General features: G+C 43.7%; 1 protein-coding gene across 1 annotated transcript; it reads left to right on the top strand.

The window, feature by feature from the left end:
• The first annotated feature begins 7,645 nt into the window (after nt 1-7,645).
• LOC131424751 (uncharacterized) lies at nt 7,646-10,713 on the top strand. The gene is made up of 2 exons (XM_058584076.1): nt 7,646-7,785; nt 7,861-10,713. The coding sequence occupies exon 2, from the start codon at nt 8,144-8,146 to the stop codon at nt 9,086-9,088; it is 945 nt and encodes a 314-aa protein (XP_058440059.1). The 5' UTR covers nt 7,646-7,785; nt 7,861-8,143; the 3' UTR covers nt 9,089-10,713.
• Nucleotides 10,714-11,122: the final 409 nt, after the last annotated feature.

Raw genomic sequence — 11,122 nt, 5'->3', positions numbered from 1 at the left:
TTTAATATCTATAGCTAAAACATGCCAAGTTTTTGGCAAAGCAGACAATTGAGGAATCCCTGATTGAGCAGGTCCCATAATAACCATCTCATTATTAATGGCTCTTAAATCTTGCAATAATCTCCATTTACCAGATTTCTTTTTGATGACAAAAATGGGAGTATTATGGGGAGATATGGAAGGTTGTATATGTCCTTCCGCTAATTGTTGTTTGACCAGATCATGGGCTACTTGTATCTTTTCTTTAGTCAGGGGCCACTGAGGAACCCACACTGGTCTTTCTGATTTCCAAGTAATTTTGATTGTCTCAGTGGCCCTTTCTGAAAATCCAACCCATGTCTGTCTGTTCCTTGATCTATTTGTATTGGTGCTGCTATACCTTGCCCTTGTTTTCCTAATCTTTTTTCTTTCCTAAAGCCTTGTCTAGCCCTAGTAGTGGGCGCATTAGGATTGATGTTATTTGTTAACGTCAAACCTAATTGATCTAGGACATCTCGTCCCCATAAATTTATAGGAAGATGATCCAATACATATGGCTGTATAGTTCCTTCACATCCTTCAGGATCCTTCCAATCTAATATCATAGAACTTCTATGGGGATTAGTCGCCACTCCTAGGCCTCGAAGCGTTTGAGTGGCTTGTTGTAATGGCCAATGTTTTGGCCATTCTTGACGAGATATGATGCTAAGGTCAGCTCCTGTGTCCAGTAGCCCATTAAACTCATGACCTTGAATATTTAGTTTTAGCATTGGGCGAGAATCTAAATTTAAAGACAACGTAGCCCAATCTACACCTGTGGAGCCTAATCCCCTGGAACCTCTTTCTACACTATGACTAGGAAATTTATTATGTAGGCTGGGTATTATTAACAACTGTGGTATTCTATCTCCAGGTGAAATTACTGATATACCTCTTGGAGAACTAGCTATAATTTTTATTTCACCTACATAATCGGGATCAATTACCCCAGGACTTATCGTAAGTCCTTTTAATGTAGATGAACTACGTCCCAATAATAAGCCTACTGTTCCTTGGGGAAGAGGTCCTTTTACTCCTGTGGGAATGATTTGAACTCCCATCTCTGGAGTTAATACTGCTCTGGCAGAGGCGCAGATGTCCAACCCTGCGCTCCCTCGGGTTTGTCTGATGAGGGATTTAATGGACAATGTGTCCTGGGCACTAGCCTGATGGTGTTGCTGGGTTCCTCCACTGCCCCGTAGATTTGTGGTTGTGGGCCCCGGGGCATTGGGCCCTCCTGTCCGTTTTTTGGCAATGGAGCCTGATGCCTTTCTCCATGATATCGTGGATAAATACCTGGTCTTTGTCCGTTTTTTGATAAAGGAGTACCCTCTATGGTGGTTTGAGAACGGCATTCATTAGCCCAATGTCTCCCTCTACGGCATCGTGGGCAAATACCCGGTATTCTATTCCTTTGATACCTACTTTTGTTAAACCCTCCTCCTATGGGGCAATTCCTTTTAAAATGTCCTGTTTGTTCACAATCATAGCATGTTTTTGGCCTGGCATCTAAAGCCTGTTGTACTGCAGCTGCCAAGACTTGCCCTTGTTCATTAATATCTCTACATAATTTAATATATGTGTTTAAATCTTTATGTCTCCATGGTCTAATAACCTCTCTGCAGCAACGATTTGCTTGGTCATAAGCCAGTTGTTTTATTAATGGCATTGCTTGTTCTGTATCCCCCAAAATTTTGGCAGCCGTTTGAATTAGCCTATCTACAAAGTCAGCGTAAGGTTCATTAGCTCTCTGTATTACCTTAGATAGCTGACCTTGTAAATCTCCATGTCCTTGTAAAGTCTTCCATGCCCTAACTGCGTCTGCAGCAATTTGTGCATATATAGCAGGATCATATTCAATTTGTTGCCGTTGACCCTCATAAGGTCCTTTTCCTAACAACATATCTAGATTTCTTTGAGGGTAACCGGCTGCTGCATTTCGCCTAGCTGTCTCCGTGCAAAATTCCTCATTGGCAACCTTCCATAACAAATATTGTCCTCCATTTAGTACAGATTTACACATGCTAGCCCAATCTGCTGGCGTCATGTCCAAGTTAGTAATGGACTCGACCATGCTTACCGTGAAGGGAGCTTGGGGACCATAGGTTGTTACAGCCTCCTTTAACTGCTTCACTGTTTTAAAATCTAAAGCATGGTGAATTCGCTGCCCTCCTGCCTGTTCAAGTACAGGGCATGCTAATCTTTGAGGTCCTGTCTCAGGATCCCATTTATCAACTACGGGGTTTGAGGGCCACTCAGCTGTCTCCATCGGTGGGGCTGTTGGTTGAATTACGCCCTCTGGTGATAAAACGGAGTTAGTAACAGCCTCCTGTTGTGGCCTTTTTCCTAACAACCCCTTTTCCTTTAAATTTTCTTCCTCTGTCTGACTAGCTCGAGAGACCTTCTCTTTTGCTTGATCTAAAATGTCTTTCTCCATGGTCTGAACCTCTAACAATTTACTTAACATCTTTTCGGTTTGTTTTTTACTAATTTCTAATCTACTATAAAGATAACGCAACCCAATAAGATAACACAAAACAAAGCCGAAACTGAATGAAACAAAAACGGAATAAAAAATCGTTGTATCATTTTTCTCTTCCTCAGGGCCGACAAACTTCAAACCTTTAGTCAACCATTTTTTCCAATTTGCCTGAGAAATTTCTAGGGATAGGCAGCTTGAAACAAAAACAAGATAAATCAAAACAATAACACATTGTTTTTTGAATTGGTCACCCATTCTTTCGCTCTTCCTCAGGGGCGAGCAATTTCACTTACCTCCAAGCTTTAGACGTTCCCCTTACGAGCCGCCAAATGCCGGGCAAATGTCTGGCTGGGCACAAATGCCACAGTCTGGCTGGGCACACAATCATGAGCCACCACACAGCTTGTAGATTCAAACAGCAACTCTTTATTCCTGAACTCACACCAGCCGTCTACAATCACGTTCTGGGGAAATCCACGTTCTCTGCCCAAATCCACTCCACTGGGCTTCTGTCTCCCAAAAATACTGTCTGAATCCCGTGAGAACTCAAGGGGAACTCAGGCAGCAGGATGCGCCCTATTCCCAGCAGGAATAATCTTAAACCTTAAACCTGGAACCTAAACCGGGAATGCCCTAATCCGCCTTGGTCCTTGAGCAAGGTCACCTACATTCAATGTCACTGCAACATGGGGTACGCTGGCAAGGAAATTATCATACCTACTTGGCTAATGGCTCCCAGCAATTTAGGAAAGTCACTCCTACATAACAGTGTGGGTGCTTTCAGGAGGCCATGACCAGTGCACTTTCTGCTATTGGCACTGCTGTCCCATTTACTTGTTTTCCATTATTTATAAAACCTAAAATACAGGCCAAGTTAGGGCTTTTATAGTGATGCCATTCCCAAGGGCACATTGATAAAGTAGAAGAGGCCTTAGCACAGGCTTGGAAGTCTTAGTGTTTCTTCTGTACCCATGTTTCTGGGATCTTTCCGCTGAGTCAGGAGGCAGAAACATGCTGCCTGGGCACATTCATATCCGGATATTCAAAACTTGAATATGCTGAGAATTTTGTTTTCAACCAAAGGGGGTTGTGATAAACCATCATTTAGCAAGTTTTGGGAAAGACCACATTCGAAGCAGAATCTGGCATGTGGCCAAATCACTTTCTATTAGTACATTTGACATGCACAGAAACATTATCTTGTTCGTGCTATTAGGACGCGATCATCTGGTGCACCAGTAATGGGCTGATTCTCCATGTAACTCTTATTCCCTGGGAGATTCTTAAGAAGAATGGAGTTCATTATGTTCACTGATGCTGTGATGTTAGGAATCAACAGAGAAACAGAGCAACCACAAGGAGACACACAAGCAGTGAAAGGACAAGGACTCAGGCAGTTTAATGCGTAGAGGGTCCACCCTGCTAGGGTGCCTGAAGACCTATTGCACACCCAGCCACAGCCTGGGTTGTCTAACTCTCTTTGCCATTGTCTCCCCATGCAAGAATCAGGCACTTACTTAACTTTTGGCTTTTCAGCCAATGTTTCTCAAATTCCTAGGGTTATCGCAAGTGGTAAAGTGAGGGGTGGCATAGAAGACTGATATAGATGGTCTCAGGCCAGTCAAAACCTGTGCTTCTCTCTGTTTTATATACTAGGATTCTATATAACATTTGGTTTGAAATAAATTTGAAAACCTCTATACCAGATTATTTCCTTGTTCCCAAGCAGTCTTCAAAATTCTATAGTTACTGGTACAGATGGAAAATGTTACCATGGACTTTCTTTAATTTACAGTCTTTACTTTGTTAATAGGAATGTTTCCCAGAGTACATTCTTTGGAACTCTGTTTGTTGCTCATAGAAGGGGGTGGCTATTATGTGAACAAATACGTTTCATAAAATCTTCATAGCAGAACTTCTAGGAGTCATTTTATATGTTTATGCACAACCTGATGGGATATAAAAAGCACATTTCCTCATATTTCTTTGCAGTTTATCTTCTGTTTCCTGATTCACATGGGGTTCCACCTTCCTACACCCTTCTACTCTGATCCCAGGAAGCTGGGCGTTATTACTTCAATATGAATTTGATGGGAGGAAACACAATCCAGTCCATACCAGGGATCATTTTTTACTGTGGCATAATCTAGTGTATCCTAATACATCTACCAACTTGCGGATGTTAATGTCCGGATGTTACCTCTGACTTTGTCTCCATCGCTCTTTGCACAAATGTATGACCAAGCCGCGTTACCCTAGTTACAGAAACAATACCCCATTAGGTAGTTCTGTGTTCTTAAAGGTTTCTATAGCAAAAGGAAAAGTACATCTTGCTCCAGTCATGACTTTCTACTTGGCATGGTTGTTTTACAGGATGAAGTCATAAAACAAAATGGAGTCACATTTGCTTCTACTATCACAGTTGGTGTCTTCATCAAAAGTTATCGAGGTGAATAATATATGAAGACACATGGGAGAAGGTGGTCATGCAATGATAGAAGCAAAGACTGGAGTGATGAATCCAAAAACAAAGGAATGCCAATAATCTCTGGCAAAATAGCGAAATCCAGGAAAAGCAAGGTCCTTTGGAGAGCACATCCCTGCTGACTCTTTGAATTCAGACTTCTAACCTCCAGACTGTGAGATAATAAACTTCTGTTGTTTTCAATCACCTATCATTAAGTAGTTTGTTACAGCAGCCTTGGGACACTAATAAACCACTGCTCTGGAGGTCCAGGCCCAGAGGTGACAGTCACTTCCAGGAGGGTGAGTCATTGAGGGATATGGAGGTCTCCCTGGGTCCTTCTACTCACCGTGTAGAAGTCACTGCAAGAGGGATGGGAACACAGATAGGTGAAGAGGGCCAGCAGCTCTGTGAGGCTCTTCTGTTTCTTAGTCCACAGCAGACCCTTGTCACTTGTCAAGAAGAAGTGAGGGGGCTTTTCGTGGCCCATCCAAACCTCCAGTACCACTTCTCTCCTCTGGCCTCCCCTCCTTGCCCCGATTGTTTCCATGCACTGCTGGGTCTGTGTTTCTAGACAACATTAAGGATTTTTGAAAATGTTATAATCATCTGTATACAATCTAGAAGTATAACCACTTCAGATGATGGAGAAGCAGCTGAGAGATTTGGGCCAAGTGGTTAAAAGTCATTTATTTGTCCCAGGTCATTGTCCCCTTGACATCTGTGGAGTTGTCCCCCAGGCATACTCTCTACTCTCCTTGTTCTTTCCCCTATGGTTCTGAACTATTTACCTCCTAACCTGCATCCTTCTTGGTTTATCAGTTTGGTTCAGTGTGTCTTAGGAAGCAGCTTCCCTTTCCCAGCCAACTCCAAACTGTGAGTACACTGAATCAATAAATATGCCCTTTACTATGGGAACTTTCAGACCTCTGATGAACAACTACTCCCCTGGGTACTGAGAATAGATTTGATCAGAGTGAGGAAGGAAATGTAATCCATCAAGCATAACCTGATTACTCTCCAAAGTGGGCTGGACAGATTTCATGTCAATGACCAGGTTAAGGCTTCCAGATATGCTGACAAGCTGCTGCTCCTCCAACTATGTAAATAGAAGCAATTCAGAGTTCCAATAGCCACCTGCAAGTACACATTTGTCCTCTGGAGTAATCAGATATGGATATAACAGAAGTCAATAGCAACAATAAAGTCAACGCAGGCAGAATCTGGAGGAAAACACAGCAAAATGTTAACTATGGTTTTCTCTAAGAAGTAGACCTAAGCAATTTTTACTCGTTTATGTCTTTCTGAATTGTATGACTTTTCTTTTCTTAGAACAAAAGTAGCCTTCAGTTTTGAATCTGATAAATAAAGCTGTCTCAAATTTGAAGAGTAACCAACATCACCCAACACAATGCTAAGAATAGGTAATATGCTGATTTAGCTTAGCCAAAAAGAATATCTCCTGGCACAGTGGCATATACCTGTAATCCCAGAAACTCATGAGGCTGAGGCATGAGGACTGTAAATTTGAGGCCAGTGGGCAACTCAGTAAGTCCCTGTTTCAGAATAACAATAAATAAATTAAAAAGGCTGAGGATGTAGCTTTGTTAGAGTGCCCCGTGTTCAATCCCCAGCACCATTAAAAATAAAAGTCTTCATTAAGTGGTAAATAAAAAAATAAAGACAAAACAGAAATGGAGGCATTAATCTGCCCATTTTGCCAACAACTGGTTATTGGAGTGCTGGGTTCACTACAAGGTTACACAAGACCAGCTTACCATGCACATACTAGAGACATGCTTGTAGCTACAAGGAACAGAATATATGACTGAAAGTGGATTTTGTAATAGAGGTTTATTCTCCTCACACAGCCAGAATATGCAGGTAGGCAGCACTAGCTTCAGCTTCTGTGAGAGTCTTCCCATCTCCCTTTGTGACCACAAGATGGCTGCTCTAGTTCCAAGCATCATGCTCTCCAGTGAAAAAAGCAGGAAGAAGTGTGTTTGTGTGGGGGTGGGGAGGCTATGTTATCCTGGAAGAAAGTTCTTAGAAGCTTTCCCAGCACATTTGTCTCCAGGGTCATTGGTCAGGACGAGTAACTTGTCCATTCTCTGACAGCAAAGGGCGACAGGAAACTGAGTAAAGAGTGTCTGCAATAGTGGGTAACTTGGTGAAAGTCCAGAGACAAACATATTCCAAAATTTAAGTCCTTTATAATATTCTTTATAAACACCTGAACTTTCATAGCCTGAAAAAAAGAAATCTAACAGCAGATTAATAACCCAGTTATGGTTTAGATATTAAATGTTCCTGAAAGGCTCATATGTTGAAGGTTCGATCCTGGTGCAGCAGTGTTCAGAGCTGGGGCTTTGGAGAGGTGATTGAACAGTGAGGGCTCTGATCTTGTGAAAGGATTAGTCCATTGATGGATTCATAGCTTAAAGGAATATTATGAGGTGGGGGAAACTGTGGTGAGCCGCTTCTGCCGTTTCTGCAGACTATAGTCGCCATTACAAGATGGCGCTGGCTCCGCTGTGGTCTGTGACAAACAACTCCTTATTTGGGAGAGTTGGCACATGGTTTTTCACCACCCTATGAGAAAGCTCCACGTGGCAGCTTCGCATTGGGGCTTGAGATGCTTTATTAAGGCTGGGAGGGGCATCCGAGGGGAAGAAGAAGAAATATCAAGGGCCGGAATAAACTGCTGAAAGAAGATTCCTGAGTTGCGTCTTCCTTGCGGGCAAGGGGTCGTGACAAGTGGTGCCGAGACCCGGGAACCAGAACTTTCAGCAGTCAGGGGTGGTGCACCGGTTAGTCCCAGGTAAGTGGGATCCGCGACCAAAGCGGGGTTAGTCCCAATAAGTGGGATCCGCGACCAAAGCGGGGTTAGTCCCAGGTAAGTGGGATCCGCGACCAAAGCGGGGCAGCTCCTCTGTAAAGAAAGAGAGAGCATTACATTTTATTGCAGCTGCACTGTGTACTTTCGCTTTTGTTTTCTGTGTTTCTTTTGTTGTGTCATTTCACTTTTGTTTTTTGTGCTTCTTTTGTTGTTGTGACGACAGGGACGCTCCCCTGTAAAAGGAAGAGAGCGGGGAATTCATAGAACAGAACGCTCCCCTGTAAAAGGAAGAGAGCGGGGACTTTTGTACTTTCACTTTCTTTATAGCTCTAAAAACATTATGGGCGTTGCTTCTTCAAGCCCAATTTTGTTGGCCCTAGATGGGTTGTTACATTCAAAAGGACTTAAGATAAAGCAGAGTACTTTGCAGATGTTTTTAAGAGAAGCTGATATAGCGGCTCCTTGGTTTGCTTTTTCAGGGAGTCTTACGGTTCCCAGCTGGGACAAATTAGGGAAAGGTCTAGATTTCGCTCATGAGCAAGGTACCTTGCAGGGTGGCGTTATACCACTTTGGAAGTTAGTTAGAGGATGTATAACAGATGGTAAATACCAGGAAGCTGTGAGTGAGGGTCAAGCTATTCTTGAGCAATTGCATGAGGAAAAATCTGAAGGATCATGTAGTGAAGTGGCAGAGAGTATTAAAAGTAACAGTAGTGAGAAGGCAAAAGAGCCTGAAGATAAAAATAGGAGAAGGCTCTACCCAGACTTGACCGAATTAAAAACGCCTGAGAACACAAGCGACTCAGAGAGTTCTGAGGACCTTGATATATTGTTACAACAACTACATAAGATAAAAATGAAAAAGAAGAAAAAGGAGACACAGGGCACGCAGGCCTACTGTAAGAAGGGGAAGGGAGTTAACATCGGTCAACAAAACTCTGAGGAGGAGGAGGTAGAATATCTAGAAGAAGATATGGTGCGGATTGCCCCACCTCCGTATGTGGGGGGGAGCCAAGGTTCCGGGAGATCTTTTCATGCACAAGTTTGGAGGACAGTTAATACAGATATGGGACTTGCATACCCTGTATTTCAGGACAATAACAGGGGAAGATATCATGAGCCTTTAGACTTTAAGATAATTAAAACCTTGGCAGAATCTGTCCGCACTTACGGCATAGATGCCGCTTTCACTCTCACTCAGGTGGAGGGACTTACTAGATTTTGCATGACTCCCTCAGATTGGGCTAGTCTAGTCCACGCTTGTGTTTCCCCAGGGAAATATTAGGAGTCCAAAGTTGGCTGTTTAATGTTTCTGGCAGTACCCAAGACTCGGAGCGAGGTAGGAGGCTTAAAATTTCTGCAAATAATTCACAATTATCTAATGCTACATTACCCTCCGCAGCAGTCTGTCTCCAATCTCCGTTCCTGTTTCTTTTGGCTAATGATACATCACAGGGGATGCTTAATTGCTCTAATATTACCTGTTATTTGTCTGAGTGTTGGAATGGCTCCTGGACTATGGCAATGGTTATGAAATTTCCAACCTTTGTCCCGATCCCGGTTACTGCAGATCCAGAGTCTTTTCCTATTGTTGAACTGATTAGAGCCCGTAGAGATTTTGGAATTACGGCAGCTATAGTGACAGCTGTGGCGGTGTCTGCTGCTGCAGCAGTTACAGCTGGAGTAGCCATGGCCAGCCAGGTACAAACTGCTGCCACTATTAATCAGGTTATTCAACAAACATCCACCATACTTGAATCTCAAAGTAGAATTAATCAACATATTTTATCTGGGATTCTGGCTGCTAATCAAAGGATAGATCTGCTTCAAGCTCAAGTTGAGGAATTGTCTGATCTAGTACATTTGGGTTGTATTGATCAACGTGCACATTTATGTATAACCTCTGTCAGATTTTATGATTCCAGAAATGCCTCCCGCATCATCGGGGAATATTTATCCGGAACCTGGTCCATGGAAGCAGAAAACTTGATCCAGTCTCAACTAACTCAGATTGCTGTTCTGAATAGCACCCGTGTCGAACCAGTGACTTTGGGTCAATTCACCAGTTGGCTATCCTCTGCCTTTTCCTTTTTTAAGGAATGGGTGGGAGTGGGCATTTTTGGTGCAATGTGTTGCTTCGGTATGTTCCTCTGTTTGTGGTTTCTCTGTCGCCTTAAGGCCCGCAGTGCTCACGATAAGGCTATGATCATACAAGCTCTTGCAGCTTTAGAAAATGGCAACTCACCTCAAGTCTGGCTTGCGCATCTTAAACAGTAAACCTTTGACATGGTCGTTACACCCCAAGTTATTATAACATTGCACTGGGATCGACATGACTTTCCTTGTTATTCTCTTAGTGTTGGAAAGCCCTTGCACTCTGCCAGTCTTACTGCCATTGCACGCAGATGGGTTTCCACACTAGTGCTTTTCTATCACCTTAAAGTCCGTGCCTTTCTTTCAGGGTGCTGTCAACTTGTTTGTCGTTATAAACAGCCACAGTTCAGCCTCAGCTATCCCCCTTCGTCCACCATCGTCACGATACAGGATGCGAGGCAAGGCACTGCACTTGAGTGATCCTTGACGTGGACCTCAAGGAGAGCATGTCCTATTGCATGCGGGTTAGACGCATCCACGCCCCGCCCCACGAAAAAAGGCGTCGGCTGATATGGGACCAGGTCTAGGGAAGGGCCCTCCTTAGGACTGAGCCATACTATGCAGCCACTTCTGCACAGTGGGATAGGACCTCTACTCTCGCCTGTATTGTTTTAAGAAAACAGAAAGGGGGAACTGTGGTGAGCCGCTTCTGCCGTTTCTGCAGACTATGGTCGCCATTACAAGATGGCGCTGGCTCCGCTGTGGTCTGTGACAAACAACTCCTTATTTGAGAGAGTTGGCACATGGTTTTTCACCACCCTATGAGAAAGCTCCACGTGGCAGCTTCGCATTGGGGCTTGAGATGCTTTATTAAGGCTGGGAGGGGCATCCGAGGGGAAGAAGAAGAAATATCAAGGGCCGGAATAAACTGCTGAAAGAAGATTCCTGAGTTGCGTCTTCCTTGTGGGCAAGGGGTCGCGACAGGAAACCTTAGGTGGTGGGGCCTAGTGGGAGGAAGTATATCATTAGGGCATGCTCTTGAAGGGGATATGAAAACCCTGGCGCATCTCTCTCTCTCTCTCTCTCTCTCTCTCTCTCTCTCTCTCTCTCTCTCTCTTTCTCTCTCTCTTTCTCTCTCCTTCCTGGCCACTAGGTGAGAAGCTTTGCTTCACCACATGCTCCCAGCCATGATGTTCCGCCTCACTATAGGCGAAGAAGCAATGAA

Source organism: Marmota monax, unplaced genomic scaffold (genome assembly GCF_021218885.2).
Source record: "Marmota monax isolate L192 unplaced genomic scaffold, Marmota_monax_Labrador192_F-V1.1 WCK01_AAM20220418_F8-fsc00172, whole genome shotgun sequence".
NCBI lineage: Eukaryota > Metazoa > Chordata > Mammalia > Rodentia > Sciuridae > Marmota > Marmota monax.
This window is presented reverse-complemented; position numbering and strand designations above follow the sequence as displayed.

Coding starts and splice junctions, on each gene's coding strand:
- LOC131424751 (XM_058584076.1), top strand. CDS start 8,144: ATGGGCGTTGCTTCTTCAAGCCCAATTTTGTTGGCCCTAGATGGGTTG.